Raw genomic sequence first — 22,778 nt, 5'->3', positions numbered from 1 at the left:
TTCAACAGTGTTTTTTTATAAACAGGTGATTTTGAGGTTGGCTAACTTCTCTGTACTCCCAGCCCCTAAAGTAAGAGGAGGTAGAGGCAGTGCCTTACTCTGCTGCATTGAGCAAGAAGGAAACCTGATTGATAAGAGGTTCTAGAGCTAAGATCTTTTCCCAAGTTATGAGTGTTAGTTATGACTACTTAATGAGAGGTAATTACTACATGATGACCTCTCACTTAGAGGCCATTTCTTTCCAAAGGACATTCATGTGATCAAGAAATAAGATGTACACAACAGTGTCACTGATTTCTTTATGCATATGCCCATTTCAGATGTTACAAGAACGATTCCGGGAATTCGCCCGAGACACAGGGAACATTGGGCAGGAACGTGTGGACACAGTCAATCACATGGCAGACGAACTCATCAACTCTGGACATTCAGATGCCGCCACCATCGCCGAGTGGAAGGACGGCCTCAACGAAGCCTGGGCTGACCTCCTGGAGCTCATTGACACAAGAACACAGATTCTTGCCGCTTCCTATGAACTGCATAAGTTTTACCATGACGCCAAGGAGATCTTTGGGCGCATACAGGACAAACACAAGAAACTCCCCGAGGAGCTTGGGAGAGATCAGAACACAGTGGAGACCTTACAGAGGATGCACACCACATTCGAGCACGACATCCAGGCCCTGGGCACTCAGGTGGGTAGGAGTAGGGGTCTGCCCAGGGGCGGTGGGGAGATTTTCTCTCCATAGAGTGTGTCTTTATGCATCTCTGAATATCTCTGTATTCCTTGGCTCATCAAAACATGCCTCAAAGAATTGCCCCAAATTACACCCTTATAATCTTCATTTAGGAGAACTTACCAGTCCATAAAGTTCTGTTTGCCACATTTGCAGACAGCAGATGAGCATCCCCTTGATTAAAACAAATAAATAAACCAGATGCATAGACAGACATTTGCAAGTTATAGGCCTCAGCGAGTTTTTGTATTGTGTTAGCATATCTGTCCAGAATAATTTCCAAAATGATACCTTATTATTTTCCATCAGCCAGGGTCTGAGTTATGTTTCTAGAAAGAGAGAAAAACAGGATTCTAATGTTTTAATATGCCAGGTCTCCCCACCCACCCCCGCATAAAATGGGTAAACACTAAGACTTTGTTTAAAAGATGTTTGACGATGTAATAACAGCGTAACAGTAAAAATCTAGTGTAATCACTCTCTAGTTTCCTTTCTAATCTCTGTATAGTTTCTTGTTTAGTTTTATGCTTTTCAGTTGAAAAATAATATTTTTTTCCTAAATTTCATGATCCTAGAGAAGCAGCCAATTTTATTAAAGATGTGCCTGAGAATGTCTGGAGTTTTGTTCTTGTCTGTTAAGAGTGTATTGATCATCTATTAATAGTACAGCGGTTGGCAAACTTTTTCTGTTAAAGGCCAGATAGTAACTATTTTTGACTTTACGGGATATACAGTCTCTATTACAGCTCTGCCCTCTGCCACTGTAGCATGAAGCAGCTGTGGACAGTGAGAAAAGTACCAATAAATTTTCATTTACAAGAACAAGCAGCCCAGATTCAGCCTCTGGCTGACCCAGTGTAGTGCATCAGCCTCCAGACAGCTTTGGGATTTGTTCTGTGGGGGGACCACCTTGACAGCCATTGTCTTCTCACTTTCCCCTCGTTCTTAATTCCTGTCACATAGAGATGGCCACAAGTTTAATTGATCTCTCTAAGCTTCAGTTTTCTAATGCTTTGAGGATTGAGATGATGCTTGCAAAACATATGGTAATAGTAAGAGCTCTGTAAATGCTTTCTAATTATTGTTATATAACAAAAGCTCAGGGAAACTTTTGGGATGTCTAGAGGAGGGAGTTAGAAGATACCTTAGCAGCACAGGTCTTGCCTTGGCACCTATAAAATCATTTATAGCTGTGAGAGACTGAGAAACTACGGAGTTGCTCCCCAGTTTTTTCATGAGTTCCTTTACCTCATGACACTCAGAGGTGAGGGAGCCCAGCAAGGGTTCAAGAACACCCAGGACAGGCATCCACCCCCTCAAATCTGGCAGCCTCACTGTACTCGCTGGGCCATTGTGGCATAAAAGGATGTGTGCCCCTTCTGCAGTATTGACGTTTATCATCACAGAACAACGGAGCAGAAGGGAAGGCTCTTGCCGTGGATCCCCAGAAGCACGCGGTGCTTTCTCCTAGCTCTTTCCTCTTGGGCCAGCTTGACCTGCCCCTGCCTCCATTCTGCGCAGGAGTACACAACACAGTGTTTGCACCCAAGGATAGTCTTGAGTGGCTGTGCAGAGCAATAGTTAATTTTTGTGGGAATTTTCACTTTTGCTGTCCTCTTGCACCTTACTTTTTGTTTTGAGAGCAACTTAAAAAACAACCAGAGGAGGCTGAGGCAGGAAGATCGCTTAAGCCCACGAGTTTGAGGTTGTAGTGAGCTATGATGAGGCTATTGCACTCTAGCCGGGGCAACAGAGCAAGACTCTGTCTCAAAAAAAAAAAAAAAAGGCACAGAAACAGGTGTTTGAGAAGATTTGGTTAGTCATATAGGAAATTAGCTTTTCAAATAATTTCCTAGGAACTTACTTGTTGTAACTTGACTTACACCTGAGCCGTAATTAAAGAATAGTTCCAAAAGTTCCTTAAGGTATAGAAATCAAATCGCAATGGAAACCAAATTCCCATTGGTAGCTCTTTACATCTTTTGCAGAAACTTTTTTTGACCTACCATCACGTAAAGTCCTTTTGTGCAGTCGGGGTCAGTAATCCACCTCTCCCCAGCCCTGATGCTGTCTGTTCCTACCCTTTACCCCACTTGTATCCTCACATAGCATTTCTCCAAATATTTTTCTCACAGCATCTGAAAGCTCTTACCATCCAGGACTGCTGTCTGCAAACTTCTTTGATCCACAGTCTCATCAGTAAATAATGATTGAGTATCCATTCTGCCAAATGTGTCTGTCTTTAATTAGACATTATATACATATGTGGCACTACTAATGTTTGTACTTTATATAAACATATACGAGAAGTAAATTTAAATACAGATAGCTATAATTATTAGTTTCTGTTATAAAGACATATGTGCACCCTCCTCCACAAAAGGTAAAAGTGTATTCTTAGTTTTTCCCCCTTTTTTAACATAGAAAGTAGAATATTGTGCACGTCATCTGCACTTTGCTTTTTGCACTTAGCCATCATCTTGGAGCACTGTTCATATGTGTACACAGAGCAGTTCCTCATCCTTTTTCATGGCTGCATCACAGTCTCTTGCTGGATATCCCATCATTATTTTAACCAGTATGTTATTGACAGATATTTACTTTATTTTTGGTCTTTTTGTTTTTACAGACAGTGCTTCAGTAAATAATCTGTGCATTTCGTTTCCTAAATATGCAGGAATATTTGTATGCAATAAATATGCAAGAATAAATTCCCCAGAGTAGGATCGTAAAGTCAGAAAGTGTATGCATTTATAATTTTCATGGATACTGCCCATCTATCCTCTGTAGGAACTGTGGCCTGTTGACTCCTGTCAACAATGAATGAGCTCACCGACAAATACATCATGAAACTTGGGTTTTTGCCAACTAATAGATGACATATTACATTATCTCCAGGAAGCATCTTTTCATGTTTAAGACTCATTTGCATTTCCTGCTCTCTGAGCTTTTTCTCTGCATGCTGATTTTGTGTTGGTTTGTTGATATTTTTCTTTACTTTTGATGACTGTCATAACTGAAAAGATAGCTCACCAAAAATCCATGTAGTTAGAAGTGCATCATTGGCTCCACTTACCAAATCACAAATCTCACTGTTAATTTTCAGTTTTGCAAAGTGTTTATTGAAATTTGGCTAGTTCAAATTTCACCTTCTTGGCCGAGCGCGGTGGCTCATGCCTGTAATCCTAGCACTCTGGGAGGCTGAGGTGGGAGGATTGTTTGAGCTCAGCAGTTCGAGACCAGCCTGAGCAAGAGGGAGATCCTGTCTCTACTAAAAATAGAAAGAAATTGGCTGGGCAACTGAAAATATATAGAAAAAATTAGCCAGGCATGGTGGGGCATCCCTATAGTCCCAGCTACTTGGGAGGCTGATGTAGAAGGATTGCTTAAGCCCAGGAGTTTGAGGTTGCTGTGAGCTAGGCCGATGCCACGACATTCTAGCCTGGGCAACAGAGTGAGACTCTGTTTAAAAAAAAAAAAATTTTTTTTACCTTCTTTAACATCAGTAATTTTAACCACATTGGATGCTATGTTTTTATACTTTTGAGTTTATATGTCCCATGGCGAGAACTGTTATAGACGACTCATACATTGTTTTCAGCAACATTACATATAAGTGGAAAGGCATTTTCAAAATGTGTTCTTCATGGCAGTTTCTCACTCATGATAAAACATTTATCTTGACCCTGAAGGAGCAGATTAGGTATTTATTTTTTAGAAACATATTTGACTATGTCCTATTCATATATCCCAGGCTACCTCCAGGGGACTTTTCCTGACTAAGCTGTACTGCCTGCATTCCTGCGGTATTTCATTTGTTTCATCTCTTGATGATATAGAACTTAATAATGTAGTTCAGTGGATTTATAGAAAACTTGCATTTTCATGACTTGGATCTTCATGAAATTGAGAGCTCCTTGAGGAGTCAGGGCCACGTTTTGACTTGGTGCTCCCTTCAGTGTGTGAGCAGAACGGCGTGTGGCACGTGGGAGGAAGGGCATGGGGTGATGGTGGGAGGCCACAGTGTACTCACCTGGCTCGTCTACTCCATGGCTTCATAGGTGAGGCAGCTGCAAGAGGATGCAGCCCGCCTCCAGGCAGCCTATGCGGGTGACAAAGCCGACGACATCCAGAAGCGGGAGAATGAGGTCCTGGAAGCCTGGAAGTCCCTGTTGGACGCCTGTGAGGGCCGCAGGGTGCGCCTGGTGGACACGGGGGACAAATTCCGCTTCTTCAGCATGGTGCGCGACCTCATGCTCTGGATGGAGGATGTCATCCGACAGATTGAAGCCCAGGAAAAGCCAAGGTAATTACTTTCCTGGCCTCATGAAGAGGAGGAAATTAGGCTCACTGACCATTGGTTTATGCAGAGAAGGGATCTTCTGGAGAGAAGCAGGAGCCTTGAGAGTAGTTCTTGCCCGAGAGCTTCAAGGCCAGAGCAGGGTGGGGGAAGTGCTTTGGGTAAGCTGTCACTCGCTTGTCTCCTACACACCATCTCCAGGGGACATGGGGCCTGGTGTTGTCCAGCCCTTCTTGGTTCTCCCCAGCCAAGCTCCCGTCTTCCACACTCACAGGCCCTCCTGCCCAGGTCTGTGCTCGAAGTAGGACCTCATGCTTCAGACAGCCACATACCTTGGGCACAACTAACTGCCTCATCTTTGCAGTGAGATGGCTTTTCTGAGTTCTTTCTGTATGTCTGGATTAAAAACCATTCTGTACCTTTCCGTACACATTACTAAAGGTGCCTCTTATCCTCAGCATAGGCTCTAATGGTGTCCTGGGGTTATTATTTAGTATTTGTTCTATGGCTTTGGCTTGATTCTGTGCAAATTAGTGAAGAGAAGTTAGTATATTAAAAGCAGGTACATGTATAATCTCCAGTTCACCTCTGCCAGCTCCTGTTCCCACTGTAATAAACTACACTGCATAGAAGAAATATTTTGATATATATATATATATATATATATATATATATATTTAAAAATTGTATTTCCTAGATCAAGATTGTTAGGTTTTGATGCATGGGGAGCTCTCACAGCTCTATTGGTCACTGATGTCTCATCTAATTCCCACTCTGTGTATCTTGTCATGTCTGAATAAGGAGACTATATCAGCTGCTCTTTAGAACAAACATCCTGAACCTTTAGCAGCTAACTCATCAGGGTACGATTGGGACACCTGTTACTGCCTCTGTACCTTCTTGAAGAGAGTCTTTCTGAATTGCATTTCAAAGTAAAATTTTAAACAGAAATCCGGTGCTTTTTCTGGCACCCATCTAGAAACCATTTTGAATCGAATAATTCAGACACCCACACAAAAATAAAAGTAGCCTTATTCTAAATGTTTGGTTGTATAGCTGGCCCCAAATTGTGCTGTCATTGTTCTTTGGCTCCAGTGGCCCAACCTGAGCTCAGACCTGGTCCAACCTGAGCCCAAACTGCCATCGGGCAGTTTTCCTCAAATTAATTACGTGTTTTAAAACCTACACACTTAATTTGAAAAGCTTGATCTCCTAAAGGAGGTAATGTTTCTCTAATTTTAGGGATGTATCATCTGTTGAACTATTAATGAATAATCATCAAGGTATCAAAGCTGAAATCGATGCTCGTAATGACAGTTTCACAACCTGCATTGAACTTGGGAAATCCCTGTTGGCGAGAAAACACTACGCATCTGAGGAGGTAGGATACTGCTTTACTTTGGGGCCATAGGGTGAATGCAGGTCGTGTTAAAGTATAAAACGACTCTATTTGGGGGTGGTTTATGTACATAAATGTACATAAATACGGAAATATGTATTTATGTTCATATACACACGCACATACATATATTTCAAAATTCCTTCTTTCCTGTGTGTCTAGAAAAATACAATTATGCAAGACTCCAGGCCCAGCACCAGTAAATTTATGGCACAGAAGATAATTTTTGAGGGCCACAGGTTGAAAAACGGCCTCTCCCACCTCCGTCATTACTCTTTCTAGTTGATCCCTCTGGTCAGTCACGTATGCCCTAGATCAGCTTGCTCTTCAGTGGATGGTTGCCGATTCTGGTTAGGATGATGGCAGTAGAGAGATAAATGATGAGTTCAGTGTGTGGCCCCCTGCATGGGAATGGATGTCCTCTCAGAGGTCAGGGCTTCACCCCCTTGTTGTGTCTCTTCCCGAATGTGTTTGCTGCAGGGAGCCTCCTCACGACAAAGTAGCTTTGAGCAGGGCCCCCACTGTCCTCCAACCCCTTCTGGAAGGAGCACTGCCATGCTTCTCTCTCCTTTCCCAATACACAGATAGACTGAGTAGTCCGTAGGTATCTCCTGGCCTACTGGTGGTCTTTGCAGAAAATGTATTTTTCTTATGTGAAGCGACCCATCAAGAAGATGTGGTGCATTCTATTAAGATGTCCTGGGGTTCCTCCTTTTCATACAGATCAAGGAAAAGTTACTGCAGTTGACAGAAAAGAGAAAAGAAATGATCGACAAGTGGGAAGACCGATGGGAGTGGTTAAGACTGAGTAAGGACAGACTTTGCTTATCTTTCTGCTCCTTTTGGGTATTCGTGGAAAGCATGCAAGTTTATTTTTCTGTTTTAATTGATGTGGTGTTATCACTTAATGATTTAAGGAGTTCTGGATGCTTTTTTAGTGTCTTGTTTCACCATTACATGGTAAATATTATTTTTAAGAAGTTTCCTGTGGCATAGTCATTATTTTTTGCCCTATGACTAATCTTAGTGTCGTAAGTAGGATTTGGTTGTTCTTTAGGAACAACAGGGGAATGACAATTCAGCATCCCTGGGGAGGGCACAGGCAGAAGCCCCCTACCCCTGGTGGTCTTCAAGAAGAATTGTTATTTCAGAGTCAAGAAGGTGGAAAGTTGGCCTGATTAAGTTTTGTATTTGGTGTTCTCATTGGAAGATTAACAACATAATCAAAGCTAACATCTGTTAAGGTTTTGTTGTGAACCGGGCATTGTTCTAAGTTTTTTTACTGTATTTCTGTATTTACTCCCCACAGTGATCCTGTGAGCTACTAATAGATTCTATTTTTATTCCTCGTTTTATACAGGAATATTTGAGCCAACACGGGGTTTATAATGGGTAGTGTTGGGAATAGCATTTCATAATAGGTGTGAACACCAGAAGTAGCCCAGTCCAGGAATGTTCACCATATTTGCCATTCTATGCTGGAGCTATGGGCTCTGTCCTTATGTTCTAACCCCATCCATGCACATCTGGGTGCTTAGTAGAAACTGAATCCAAGGGACCTTTTCCCTTAGACAAATAGCTGAAAAGATAGGCCCAGAGCCCTCAGAAATCCTATTTTTGACCATTCTTTGCACTAAGATTTGGTCTGTAAGTCTTGAGAGTTCCAGGGCACTTTCACTCAGTTCAGCAAAACTCATGTCACACACTGTGAGCTAGGACCAGGTTGTACACTGGCGACACAGTGATGACTTGCACAGTCCCTGCCTTGAAGAGCAGATGAGTCCCTTGTGCAGAGGTGGCATCTTCTCCATGTGGCTGTGCTGAGGGCTTCCAGCATGAGATACTGGAAGGAGGTAGCTGACTGGCTCCCAGGGACACTGATGCTGCCCATGGCCCATTTCTTACCCAAACAGCCCCCAGGCACTGCTGCTCTAAACGCAGTGAAGAATAAGTGTTAGCAGTAACAGGAAGCCATGTTCTTTCCTGCCTGCTTGTAATGGTGGTGGAGCTAGTGCTCTGTGTCTCCTCACATGTGGAGGAACAGAATGAAACAGCAAAAGCCTTTGCCCATATTGTTCCCTACCTGCTGTAGTGCTCCCATATCCTTCCCTCCCTCTCAGCCCTCCAAAATAAAACATAGAACTACTTCCAACAGGGGGTAGCTTATGAACGCTTGCTCTATCCACACAGTCTGGCTACGTGTAGACTGTGAGTTCCCGCAGAGCTCTGAAGTAGGGCCAGGTGAGCAGAGTGTACATTCTAGACCTGTGCTGTGCAATATGATAGCTGCTGTCCCACATGTGACTCCTGAGAACTTGAAATGTTCTCAAATTGAGATGTGCAGTAAGTGCTGTAAGTATAAAATTCACATCAGATTTAGACTTAGAAAAAAAAGAATGTAACATCTCAATTTTTTTTAATACTAATTACATGTTGAAATGATAATTTTTAATATATTGGGTTAAATAAACCATACCATTAAAACTAATTTCACCTGTTGATATTTTCTCTTTTTAACGCGGCTACTGGGAAAGTTAAAGTTGCATGTGTGACTCACATTTCATTTGCTTTGGACAGCGCTGATCTAGAGTAGATGATAAGCTGCTTGTGCAGGTAGCTGCCACCAGAGGGCAGTGGTGCTGGGACATGGGGCCGGCAGGGACTGCCAGGTCACCTACTGGCAGCCTCACCCTCTCTTGGTACCCTGTGCAGTTCTGGAGGTCCATCAGTTCTCAAGAGACGCCAGCGTAGCCGAGGCCTGGCTGCTTGGACAGGAGCCGTACCTATCCAGCCGAGAAATAGGCCAGAGTGTGGACGAGGTAGAGAAGCTCATCAAGCGCCATGAGGCATTTGAAAAGTCTGCAGCGACCTGGGACGAGAGGTTCTCTGCCCTGGAAAGGCTGACGACAGTAAGTGGCCCTGGCTGCTGGGTGCTTTGCCTGTTGGCTCCATGGGCAGCCTTTTCTTCCTGCTTGCCTCTTAAACTGGGGAATTCACATAATGGCTCGGTTTTTAAAAGTAGTAAGCATCTTCTTGAAATCGGTGGGTCCCTTGGAACAGGACATGTGAGAGGCTCGGGGCTGCTGCCCTCTCAGTCACCACTTGGCACCTGGATTTATGATCACTTACAATAGCTTCCTGTCCAGGAATTGCTTTTTTGATCTGCCATTCTCCTGTATCTCATAGAAGCTTTGGTTTCAAGGGGACATGGCCTTAAAATTTTCCTCAGAATTCCAGAATTAGTATTCCCCTCAAATAGTAGCTTAATCCTAGTCCATTATAAATTCCCCATTCCTGATGATCTTTTCTGCCCAACATAAAGGCCTTTGAAAAGGGCTTGTGCACTGGTGTTTTCTCTCCCAAGACTTTTGCATTCCTGGTAGAAAGCTGATTCTTTGCAATATACAATAATGGTATTTCTTTCTGATTTCTACAGTTCTGGGGATTTAAAATGTACTTGCATACTTTTGGGTTGAAACAGAGTACTTTTGGTGCATGCATATTGCTCATGAAATGGCTTCATTTCAGTTAGACTATTCTGTGGCTTTTTTATGTGTTATTTGGGTTTTGGCTGAGCACAGATCCCTAATCCCAGTACAAGCAGCTTCCTTGAGAATTACTGCAGCTCTGTCTCGGGTGCTTGTCTGAGCTATCCCGGGGAGTCCGGCATGAGCCCCCAGGCTCAGGTACTGTCCTCCTCAGCAAAGTTGAGAGCCTGCATAGTTAATTTAGAAATTAAACCTAAGTTCCGAGAAGACATATAAAACAACTCACAGGAATTTTGCCAGCCCATGGAATGGAGCTCCATTTCCTGTGGCTTTAGGTTGTGGCTGCAGTTCCTATGAATCTAATACCATTCTGCTCAGAATGTCAGAGCTTCTGGTTGTCTGGTGCAGTCCAGTGTAGAAAACTAGACAGGAGAACTTCATGGGTTCCCAGACCCCTTCCCTTGAAACAGGCAGAGTTTCAGGCTCTGCTGAACATCACTGTGTTCTCCCTCAGTTGGAGTTACTGGAAGTGCGCAGACAGCAAGAGGAAGAGGAGAGGAAGAGGCGGCCGCCTTCGCCCGAGCCGAGCACAAAGGTTTCAGAGGAAGCCGAGTCCCAGCAGCAGTGGTGAGTGACGGGCAGCTCCAGAGGCTGTTCTCTTAGCTTTGGTGGCAAATGAGGTTTATGGAGCATCTTTCGGACGCCTTGCTTTGCTAGGCCTACCCGAATGATCTTCCTGTTGATTGCTTCTGTAGACTCTTCAGAATCTGTATAGTCACCCCTGAATAACACTCGAGGACACTGACTTGTCCACAGTCACATAGCTACCGAAGGTGGTAGAAGTAGAATGTGGACAGTGCCCTTCCTACTGCCTGCACACATGTGCACGCACACACAGAAACACTTAGCATTTCCTTGTGGTTAAATGGATGTCGTGAACTACCCAGACTTCAAGCCAGTGGTTTTGTGGTGATCCTTTTTGAAAGTTCTGAGTGACTTCGCAGAAAGAGCAGAGGTTTCTCTTTCCAAAAGGCTAATTATTTTGCCATGGGAAATGCTCCACGACCACCTATAGTGCTGCCTTTATTTGGTGTGAGGCAGGGGGCAGGGCATTCCTGTAGTCTTAATTTCTATCTAGGGTCTGTTTGAAATACTTGAAAGTTAGTTTTAAGTTTTTTTAAAAACTACATTATGTGAAAGAGTTGCTTATGTTTTTCGGAGAGAAAACTTTTAATAAAATGGAATGATGTTGTTCTCCCCACCCTCTGTTGCTGTTTTCCTCTTTCTCTTCTTCCTTCTTCTTCCCTTCCCTTTCTTCTGTCTCCCTTTCCCTCTTCTTTTTTCCCCCTCCCCGCCTCATCTAACAGGGATACTTCAAAAGGAGAACAAGTTTCCCAGAACGGTTTGCCGGCTGAACAGGGATCTCCACGGGTTAGTTACCGCTCTCAAACCTACCAAAACTACAAAAACTTTAATAGCAGACGGACAGCCAGTGACCAGCCATGGTCTGGACTGTGAAGTTCACTACCGTTTGTCAAGAACCTCCCTTTCCAAATCCTCTTGGTTTTGACTTTTCAGCTTCCACTTCACCCAAAATGTTAAAAATTTTTACTTAATTCATAGCCTTCCCTGGTTCCATATTTGTTTGCATTTAATTCATGTTTATTTGAGTCTCTTAACTGATGGATGCCCAGTTGCCTTAAGGCAACATACTTATTTTTTGTTTATTTATTGTGAGCTTTTTACTTTATTAAGATTTTACAGCGAAACCCTTACATGAGTAATTGAAATGAAATTAAATGAGATTACAGCATAATGAAGAAGAAAACTAGAATCTTAACAGGTATGACACATCCAGTTATACTAACAGGGCACAGTACTGTGCTATATGTAGCCCTTTTTAGAGATGTTATTAACCTGCAATCGTTTACTAGCAACTAGGAAGACTGGTGTATGAGGAAGGAGACATTCAATACTGAGATTAAAGCCTACAGTCAGCTGCGTAACATTCCATGAAGGATACATTCATTTACTGAAGATGACAAAAAAAGGAAGTCAGATATACTCTGGAAGCTATTTTAATTTTGGGCGCACAGTCTCAAACATTTTGAGACCCTTGGGTCATTTATTACAAACCAGTTCCTGTCTTACTTTTTCTGCCAAGTCCTGCACTGAGAACTGCAGGCTGACTTGCAGCGGATGCTGCAGCCAGCCTCAGGAGTAAAGTGCCCACTGACCGCTGCCACCGCCTGTGTCTTAGTCACTGTCAGCACCGCTGGGACAAGGGATGCAGCAGGTGGTAGCAGTTCTCAATGTGTTTTGGAAGCCTGCCTACCAGACTTCACTGCCTCTCCATTCAGTCGATGACTTCAGGGTGTCAAACTGTTTTAATTTTTCAAACAAATGGAACAAAAGCCATTCTGGTTCATCCTGATTACTTGAACGTTGCGCTTGGTGGACCGTACTTAGGAGCACTTGCATGCCTCCTGGCTGCAGAAGTCATTTTAGTGTCCTGTAGACAGAAACTCCGTTGTACGTCTCAGATGAATCTTCTGATTCATTATTCATTTTCTCAAGACTTTTTATGGAATTCCCTGATGAAGGAGTCTTTTAGGATGGCATTTATCAGGCTATAAGCAGGGGCTAGAAATATTTTACTAGAAATCCTTTTCCTTACAAGTAAAAGCTGGTGAAAGGGTAATTTCCTGGTACGGATAAAAACAAAACCAAATCCATTATTACATCAAAGCCTTGTGAGACATTCACTTGCTCATTTGCCATATTTAGATGTGTTAGTAGAATCAGAAACCTGTTTTGATATGTGTTTTCCATGAGTTAAGTCTAATTTGTCTTTTTATTTCATGATGCATGTCTTTTTTTTTTTTCTTTTGTCAGGATAACATCATATAGCATCTTGTTTGTTTTTCCTTATCTCTATGTACATATCTATCTACTTGCAACTGTAGATAGGTATATAGATAGATGCCAAGCTGCTTATGTTCTGGGAGTAGTGTGCACCATTATTGAGTCTCTGCCTTACAACACACCAAAATTCATTTTGGAAAAAAACTGCTGCTTCATCTTTGGTCATTAGGAAGCCGTGGTGTACATTTCTGGCTCCAAATTACATTATGTGTGTCATTGATCTGTATGTATATATGTGATGCTTTCATATATATATGTGTGTGTTTAAATTTTGTATCATCAGGACAGATACCCAATTTTATGTTTTTTGTATTTAGAAGACCCCCCCAAAGAACCACATAAGCACACAAGAAGGCAGTGCTGTGACACTTCTAGCATTTGCTCTCATGCCTATTTTTATCTAGATTTTTAAATTGTAGCTTGCCAGAACAAATTTTAATTATAATTGGATTGCCCTGAAAGAAGAAAAAAGAAAAAGCCTTTTCTTTTGTTTTGAGTGATGGTGCAGAGACTCAAGTTAATGAACTTGAAAATAGTGTTGCTTGGTGCACTTTGAAAACCAATCGGGTGTTTCCTGTGCTACTAGTTGTCACGTTACATTTATGTTCACCTCCCGATTTAAGTATCTCGGGCATGCCCGGCCACTAAAGTGCTCTGGACTAATTGCTAAAGAGAAGCAATGTAGGGTGCGGGGCGGGTGGGGGGGGTTATTCACATGTACCCATCATTTGATCATAGCACTACGATTTGCTTTTGATGTTTGTCTCTAGTGGTGTGTTGTCTGTTGGCATGCTTAAAGCACATGTCCATTAAAATTCATTTTGTTTCTTTTATTTTCCTTGTTTTCTTGGTTAGTGATTCATTTGCATAAACATTAATTACCTCTGCATACTGGTTTGGGGTTTTCTCTTTCCTTCTAACTCTAAAGAAAAAATTTTTGCTGCAGAATTTCCCTCAGAAGAGGCTTCCCTGGCCTTCATCTACCTTGAAGTCTGACCAAGTATGATAAATTTTAGCCTTTTTCAAGTAAACATCTCTCTATCCAGGTCATTGCTGTCACTAGCAGCTTTCAAGTCAAACCTGCAGCACTAAATTTTTTTTTAACCTGGTTTCTGTACATACTAACCCCATGTCTCTCTGGACTCACACCTGGCTCAGGCCTTCCAGACCAAACTCACACATCCTCCTCACCGGAAGTTTCCTGAAATCTCACATTAAAGGAGATTTGTCAACTTTAAGATCCACTCACATTCTTTTGACTCAGGGTTTTGTTTTTTTGGTTATTTCCTCTCCTGCAACTCTCCTTTAAAAGTGAAAAGAGAGAGAAATATTTAACTAGGCTGTTATTCATAAGCACATGTCTACAGGCTGTCACTTGCAAGGCCTGGATAATCCCCATGCACACACACCCCTACACCACCACCGCCCCCACCCACTTGCTGGTGTCTTTCTGCCCTAATAATCCATTTTCCACATTGCCATGAAGACAAAGTGTTCCAGTCAAAAACACCTTTAAATTGCATAGCCTCTAGCCTCACCCTAAACCGTAATGATAATTGTGATAGTTTGCATAGACATAACTTAAACTTGTGATTCTCCCGCCCTTCCCAAGTTTTTATCAGCCCTTTTTCCAAAAAAAAAAATTATTTTTGTTGAAAATCAAGCATTGAGCGCAGCCATTTAGGTAAGACCTAATAAGAGAGATCCGGTTCCCGAGAGTTGACAGATCTGAGTGTTCAGGTGGTGGTGGCCAGTCTGCCATTTATCCTGTCAAGGTTGTTGCTGCTCATTTGGTGTCACTGGTTCTGGGCAGCAGTGGCGGGGAAGTATCTAACGAGCGTGCCATTGACTCCTCCATGTTTGTCCGTGTATGAGGGGTGCAGGTTGTCTGTAACCCACTAAAGTGTCAGCCACACCCAGCTTTAGTAACTCGCTAATCCCATACCCTGGGTGTAGCAGCCAGGGGCTGCTACAGTTAATGGTACACAGTTGATGGTACACAGGCTGAAAGTGATAATGAATCAAGACCCTACTACATTTCCAAAGCCGAAAAGCCATGAGGGTTACAATTTAAATGAGCTTGGGAAGGAACGCTCCGGAAGACGTCTCCAGCCTGAAGGGTCAGAGCCGCTGGAAGCCTGGCGGTCTCTGGGCTTTCTCGTCTCAGTGCAGCAAGGCACCGTGATCAACCAACCCGTGATGGGGAAGGCCCTGGTTCTGTCTTTGTTTGGGGGTAAATAGCCGTGTGGTGTTGAGTGACTGTGATTGGCTTTTCCAGCTCCTTTAACACAAACTACAACCCACTCACGATACAAACTTCGGCAGATGTGGTTAAATTGATGTTTGTTGACTTGCCTCATTTCCTTCCAGCTCTTAAGTTCCAAAGTCTAACTGGGATGATAGATGTGAAATGCATGATTGTCATCCTAATTTCTGCATGTGTTTATGACAATGTGTTGAGGGGCGGGGGAGGAGAGCCAGAGAGCATTTTCAGAAACCCAGGTTCTTTCCTTTGTCTTATTCTGGGGGAATGCTGTGTAGCTCTGATAGAGTTGTCTGTTGGTCTGTTTGTGAATGCCCTTTCGCTTAAACTTCAGCCCTTCTGGTGGCATCCTTGGTTGTAAGGTGGCTGCTGTATAACGTCCACTCTCTCTCATATTTAATACGTGTGATTGTTGCTGTTGTCCTTTTGTTTTAAAGTAAATGTAAGAGGAGATGATCTGAGTTATATTAGAGAAAATGGATTGATCAGAGGAGTAGAGTGCAGTAAAACTCATACTGGCATTTCGCTTTTCTCATTTCCCCATAAACGGGCGGGTATTAATCCATTCCCACCTTCTAATGTCCTTGGTGTCCAGCTGGCTTTGTGGGGTGTGCAATGGTTTTACTGTACTGCCTCGATCTGTGCCAGGCATTTATACACAGCCACGTGAGCGAGTCAGTTAGAGCGTATGTGGTCACCCCTGTGGCTCACGGAGTTAGCTGAATGGCCTCTCCGCTGTCCCTAGGTGGCAGAAACGGTGGACACCAGCGAAATGGTCAATGGCGCTACAGAACAGAGGACGAGCTCTAAAGAGTCCAGCCCCATCCCCTCCCCCACCTCTGATCGCAAAGCCAAGACTGCCCTCCCGGCCCAGAGTGCCGCCACCTTACCGGCCAGAACCCAGGAGACGCCTTCGGCCCAGATGGAAGGCTTCCTGAATCGGAAGCACGAGTGGGAGGCCCACAATAAGAAAGCCTCAAGCAGGTAACAGCAGCAGAGGCTGGGGCAGTGAGGTGGGAAGTCAGCCCGTTAAAGGTGACGTGGGCCGCTCTCGAGTGGGAAGGAGTGTGTGCTCACGTAGCTTCCTTCGTTTGGTAGCTTTCTGGACACTGCATTCTTCCTGGGACTGATGTTAGCAAGCGGGAGTAGAGTGTAGCTTATTCACTGAGAGAAGAGCTAAGTGTGGATGGGAGTAGCAGGAAAGGGCCTTAGTAGTTCATCCTGAGAAGGAATTTGCTAAATGGAGGTTGAGGAGTCTGAAGTGAAACGATTTCATTGTAGGACCTCTTATGGGGTTTTTAAAAAGACATCCACCATTTCCCCTGGCCTTATCTCCATGTCATACTTTATATATATTCATTATCTCCTAATAGCCCTAATTTTATTATTTAACAGATGACAGAACGGAGGCTCTGAGAGGTTTAAAAAGCTCATTTTCTGTAGAAAGCTAGTAAATGGCAAAGCTGGAATGAAACCCCTCTCTGACTCCAAAGTCTGTGTGCTTAACCAGTAAACCAAACTACCTGGGACCATGCACAGTTGTGCAGGTTATGTTGCATAGAAGGGGATCACGCCATCCAAGCACTACTGTTCACACTGAGATGACAGGGATTTATGTGTTAATACAGGCAGGTGTTCTAATAAAATTAGTATATTATGACAGTTTGCCATATTATAGGGAAAAAACCCCCTTATTCTGATTTACCCAAAGGTACCGTAAGTGCTGATGTCCCTGAATCTGCCTCCGCATCAAGTTGCCAGGCTACATAAAGAATGAAGCCAAGGCTGGAAGAGCTCCTGTTTGAGGAGTCATGTTTCAAACAAGGAAGGAGCCTGGCCTGTGCCCATACCATAAGAGGGGACTACAGCAAAGAGTACCAAACACTGAAGAAAATGAGCTAAGGGTGCCTCTCTTTACTAGAAGAGGGTACTGTCTTTTTCCCCCAATTCAGAGAAGGCTGTAGCACTCAAACCTGCCACTCTGGCAACACATGTCCTGTCCCAGGAATCTCCATGGAGGAATTTTATTCCATTGTGAGTGTTGGCAGAATTTAGGAAGGACTGTTAATACGAGTCATACCACGTTGTGTGAGGCTCATTTCCATATTGATCAAATTTGTACTTCTTTAAGGGAGTGTGATGTAGAGCCTTGATATCCCTTTCTTTACTGCTCAGGTCCTGGCACAATGTTTATTGTGTCATAAATAACCAAGAAATGGGTTTCTACAAAGATGCAAAGACTGCTGCTTCCGGAATTCCCTACCACAGCGAGGTCCCTGTAAGTTTGAAAGAAGCCGTCTGTGAAGTGGCCCTTGATTACAAAAAGAAGAAACATGTATTCAAGCTAAGGTGAGAGTTGCTGTGCTTCACGGCTGGCAGAGAATGGGTTTATTTTTGCTCTAGGGGTTGGTTTCTTTAGACACTGTGATTAGTTCTTTCCTCTGTCATTTTAAATCCCCAATGAAATGAAAAACAGCTTGGCACATGTCTCAGGATTGCTGGGTCTTTGGGGACTATGATCAGCTATTAGTTTCCCTGTCGTTAACAGTGCAGGTGAGCATTGAAGAAAAAGGAACTTTCATTTTTATAACCTGGAACTAACTGTTCCCTAAGACTTAAGGTGAACTATTCACATTTCTCAGTTTAAGGGAAGCTTAGAAAAATAGTTTCCCCATCTTTTCAGCTTATCCCAGGAGATGCTATTCTTTGCTCATGACTTATCTGGAGATGGGTCAAGTGAGTCATCCTGGAGCCAGATGGAGACAAACAGGAAATGCTTAGATGGGGCCTGGGTCCTGTCCTCCCCTGACTCTCCAGCGGATGTTCCAGCTGCCGCTGGAACCATCTAGTTCCAGATGTCTCTACCCTGTAGGACATACACACCTCCCTACGGAGTGGATCCAAGCTCAGAAGTTCTCCCCATACTTGAAAGTGGGCAGAAAAATTATTTTATCTTTTAAAAATGTAAAAAACATTTCAGTGGTTAGGGCATTAGCTTAATACTGATTTTGCTCTTTTGCTTTGGGATCTGAAAAGCTCTGGTCTTCAGTTAATGTGTGTGTTTCATGCCAGTTGGACTAGGCCAAGGACATTAGGAGGAGAGTTTCAAATGGTGTGATTTATTAAGCCCTACTGGTGTGCAGTGTAGGCCTTGGAACACTTCACATTTTGTAAGACAAGGCACAGACAGCTTGACTCCTCGGCTGCTTTCCCCTTTGTACTCCCTTCCTGTTGCTTTAGGGAGACGGGGTATTGGCACAGGGCAGTTACCGTCTGCCACACCAGCAATACCCTCTTCCTCATGACATCAGCAGAGTCACAGGGATGGCCTCGCAAGTGTGGTTTCTTTCATTCCAAGACATACATTAGAAGAAAAATCTAGGAGACCTTTTCTGTATGTCTATTCTGAGACTCTGGAATTTGGACATGTAGGGGATACAAGCTCAGTAGCAGAATTTCAAAAGGGCTTTCTCCTGGATTCAATTCAGACCATTGATTAGGCATCCAAGTGGTCTTTGCCACAACAAAGCCAAATGCTGTGTTCAGGGCTATTTGATCATTCCAGTGGATTGAAGCACCAAGCTGCCTGTGTATATTATATTGGTGCAACTATATGGCTTCTTGATATCCAGGGGGCCGTTGCTGGGCCTTTGCAGGCATGGGTGGTGATGTATGTAGAGATCTCTTTGACATTCTGATGTGATTCCTGTGGTCTTCGTCTGTTTCACAAAGGATTTGGGAGTTGAGGGTTTTTATTTTTCTGAAGTTAAATCATGACTTACTTTCTTCCTTGAAATTACAGATTAAATGATGGCAACGAATACCTTTTCCAAGCCAAAGATGATGTAAGTTTCTAAATTTTATTTATCTCAAATACATAGGAGTTTTCAAGTGTTTGTGAGGTGATAGACTTTATTCATAGTGTTAATTCATGTAATGACCAGTGATGGCTTCTGTCACTGGGCTCCATGGTTACTAATACGCGGTGTTCAGTTCTGTCTGTCTCTAGGAGACAGTGACTATCATCTCACTCTCCCTGACCGAGGGAGGGGGCTGGTGCAGGGTCCCTAGGAGTTGATGGAGGAACACTTTGCCCATCCCCCAGTGGGCGAGACACAGCAGAGTGGTCTCAGGACTGGACACGGGTCCTGATACGCAGTCAGTGGCCTCCCCACTGCCCCTTCCTACCTGTATCAGCCATTTCATGGTTGTACTCCACCTTGAGAAAGGAGGGTCAGTTGATGAAAAAACAATGTATATAACACCTTAAATTTGAAAAAGCACCCTCTGTGGTGGGATCTGACATCCCACAGATTGAGACCCATCTTACAGATTTGTAGGACCTTATACCAGAGTGATGACCTTCAAGTACCGTAAAACTGAATTCTTGTGAGAGTTCAAACCTTGCTCACTCTCCTGTATTGATAAAGCAGAGGTGCATTTGGGGACAGTGCCCAGAAGTGACTCTGCTTACCCCTCAGTTAGCCAGATGTGCCGTTCCCAAGCCTTCTTACTAACAGAGGCCCGGACAGTCACCCAGGTGGAGCCAGAATGCCTCAGGGCCACACCTCCTAGTCGGGTCTCACCTGTGCCCCCTCCTCTGTCCAGGAGGAAATGAACACATGGATCCAGGCCATCTCCTCCGCCATCTCCTCTGATAAGCACGAGGTGTCTGCCAGCACCCAGAGTACGCCAGCATCCAGCCGGGCGCAGACCTTACCCACCAGCGTCGTCACCATCACCAGCGAGTCCAGTCCCGGCAAGCGGGAGAAGGACAAAGAGAAAGACAAAGAGAAGCGGTTCAGCCTTTTTGGCAAAAAGAAGTGAACTCCTTTCCTTCCTCCTGCCCTTCTCTTACCTTTTCAGTGAAATTCCAGCATGCAAGCTCAGAACCAACACATTACTCTCTGTGCCTAATGTTCCTCAATGTGGTTGATTTTTTTTTTTTAATTTATAGAGCATTTCTGGGGGGTGGGGGAAACACACCTAAACACTTTATCTCCAAGTTCCAAAAGTTTGAGGTGCAGAGGGAAGGCCAGATTTTTTTAATGAAATTATATAGATTAGATCTCAGTATTTAAACTGTTCCTCAATTTTGTGAGGCTGTGTTGGAAATAACCCGCCTCTAGTGCTGTTGGTATGCAAGGCAGCGGTGCTTAAACAATATTTCCTGTGCTCAGCTCACCAGAGACAAAACGTACCAATTTCCTGACACCATTCTCTTTCATTTACTTCCGGTGGTTACCCTGAGTCTTGACGATTAGAAGTGCCCACGATGGGTCTAACCTTTATTAAACAGATCGTGTATTATGATCTCGCTGCAGCCATAGTGCAGCTCCATTTAACTCTACAGACCATTTGTATCTGGCATCACTTACTAACACACGACATGCGGCTTTTCTGCATCAACTGCTACGACGGTTAAGAATGTCGGTATACCAGAAGGAATATAGAAAACTGATACTGTTTTAAATAATCTGTAATTTCAATTTTTTTTTTGCTGAAATACATTATATTGTATGTTTGAGATAATTCTAGTACAAAGTATAATAAAACTAGATGTATAATAAACCCTTTAAATCATTGGTAAGTGTACAAGTGGTGGAACTGAAGCATTTACTGGACAAAGTAATGTTACTCTAATGGTTACTTGCTCGTGCGTTGCCACACTGTGTTATAATTTGCTTCATTACCTTGCTATTTGATACATAGTGTGCATTTCTCTGTCACTGTAACTATTGTAATGACAAATTTTCATCCTACTGCACAATCAAAATGACATTGATAGGAATGAACTTCAGAGGCTGGGCCTGAACAGGGAGGTGGTCGCTCAGGCCTGGTGCTCAGTCGTACGACCTGTACCTCTCAACTTGTGCCCTATCTGTTAAATATATGCTATGTCATTAAATGCTTTTAAATCTAGCATGGCGAGTATTGGTTTTTTTCCTCCACTGCGCATTCATGCCAAGTAGGGAAATTGCAAAGGGAGAAATGGCCAACAGGAAACATACTGTCAGTCTGGGTTCCCTTCTGCATTTTTGTGCACCTGTGGTGCACCAACTTTGAAAACTACAGCAGACAGGGCAACAAATGGGACTGTTTTTAGTTACACATTCACATTTTATCTTTTATTAAAGAGTTATCAGAGAGCTGGCCAAACCTGAGCTCTGAGGCAGGGGTTGGCCCCCTTTTTCTGTAAAGTTTTAGAGATTTAGTAAGTATTTTAGGCTTTGTGTTGTCTCTGTTGCTCAACTCTGCTATTGTATAGTGCAAAGGTAGCTGTTGACAGTATGTAAATGAAATAGGCATGGCTGTGTGTTCCAATTCAACTGTATTCAGGGACACAAATTTGAATTTCATTTAATTTTCACATGTCACACAATATTCTTTTGATTTTTTTTTTAAATATTCAAAATGTAAGGTCTTTTTTACACAGATCATACAAAAAAACAGGCAACAGGCCAGATTTGGCCTATGGGCGACAGTTTGCTAACCCTAGCATAGAATCATGAGTTATTTATAGGTGATATACTTGTCCTGTGTTATCTGGGTACAATGACTTTGTACCATGTGCATATTTTCTTGCATAAAGCAGCAGTGGATGTTAGCATTTTGGATATCTGGTAAGTTATTCCACAAAGACCATTCCTAATGTGGCCTTGGTCCTGGTTAATTATAGTCTATTCTTGACAAAGCCATGCACGTGACAGGAAGGCCACACCAGTAATCCCAGAATCCCATGAGAGATACATAGACATGGAACATTTTGCATAATTTCAGCAGTTCACAGATCTCTGGTAAAGAAGCCTGGTTGGGGGGTACTTGCTCTCTTGCTGCACCTGCTAAGTGTCCACTGAGGCCTGAAAGTGGAAGATGATGGGCCATGAGAGGAGAAGCAGTGTCAGAAGACCCCACTCAAGACGTGTTCACTGTCAGAAGTTACAGGCCACACATGAGCTTCAAGCCTTGCAGGGCAAATGGTGGATGGTTTGGTTAGGTTTTTCGTTTATTCTTCCACTATCTCATTTTGAGGATTGTGCACATTTGTTTCTATTGCTGTAGTGCTGTGCCATTTTACTCCAATTTTTAGTGATAAGGAATGGGTGATATGACTGTGACCCCCCATGTATAAATCTGAAGCGTGAGAGGCAATGAAAATAAGGCTGTCAGGATGTGAAGTGACATTCTTGATTGAGTAAAAGCCACTTCTTGTCACACTTGAACATCTCAAGTTGGGATGCATCTTCTGATGGCACCTCAGTGTTGGTCTGGTTGCATTGGCTGTGGTTTTCCTGATGGTACTCAGAGTGATGGTGCTTCTTACAATCCATGGTATTTCAGTAGATGAAGCAGTATCAAAGACTGGACGATGGCACGTTGTCGTCTCGCCAAGTTCCTGGCATTCTTAGAACTGGTTGTGTATGAAGATCCTATGGTAGTTCCCCTGGGTACATTCTTTTCATTTGTTAGTTAAAATTCTTAAATATTTTCCTTCATGTAGTGATACAGCCCATTTAGGAAAGGCAGGATAAATGTTTGAGTCTTTCCCACTATTTACATTATTTATATTACTTTCATGTAATTTGTATTACTTATAGTGAATTGGTTCCTATCATCTTCTAAAGATGAGCAATTTTTAATACATTATGAATTCATGGGCTTAAAT

The 22,778-nt window shown here is 43.2% G+C and overlaps 1 protein-coding gene across 3 annotated transcripts in view; it reads left to right on the top strand.

Annotated features, from left to right (window-relative positions):
- SPTBN1 (spectrin, beta, non-erythrocytic 1) overlaps positions 1–21,034 on the top strand; it is a 139,004-nt gene extending 117,970 nt beyond the window's left edge. For 2 of the 3 annotated variants that reach the window (XM_012649847.1, XM_012649848.1), the window contains exons 25-35: positions 321–695; positions 4,799–5,043; positions 6,280–6,418; positions 7,160–7,244; positions 9,149–9,345; positions 10,439–10,551; positions 11,292–11,355; positions 15,858–16,096; positions 17,288–17,461; positions 18,915–18,957; positions 19,721–21,034. In XM_012649847.1, coding sequence (XP_012505301.1) covers positions 321–695; positions 4,799–5,043; positions 6,280–6,418; positions 7,160–7,244; positions 9,149–9,345; positions 10,439–10,551; positions 11,292–11,355; positions 15,858–16,096; positions 17,288–17,461; positions 18,915–18,957; positions 19,721–19,939 — 1,893 coding nt within the window. In that variant the 3' untranslated portion in view covers positions 19,940–21,034. Of the gene's footprint in view, positions 1–320; positions 696–4,798; positions 5,044–6,279; positions 6,419–7,159; positions 7,245–9,148; positions 9,346–10,438; positions 10,552–11,291; positions 13,683–15,857; positions 16,097–17,287; positions 17,462–18,914; positions 18,958–19,720 lie in introns of those variants that run through there. The other variant, XM_012649850.1, reaches the window with a different exon arrangement.
- The last annotated feature ends 1,744 nt before the right edge of the window (positions 21,035–22,778 follow it).

Source organism: Propithecus coquereli, unplaced genomic scaffold (assembly GCF_000956105.1).
Source record: "Propithecus coquereli isolate 6110/MARCELLA unplaced genomic scaffold, Pcoq_1.0 Scaffold305, whole genome shotgun sequence".
NCBI classification, from domain to species: domain Eukaryota; kingdom Metazoa; phylum Chordata; class Mammalia; order Primates; family Indriidae; genus Propithecus; species Propithecus coquereli.
Note: the sequence above shows the minus strand (reverse complement) of the source record. Positions and strands in the feature narration are given on the sequence as shown.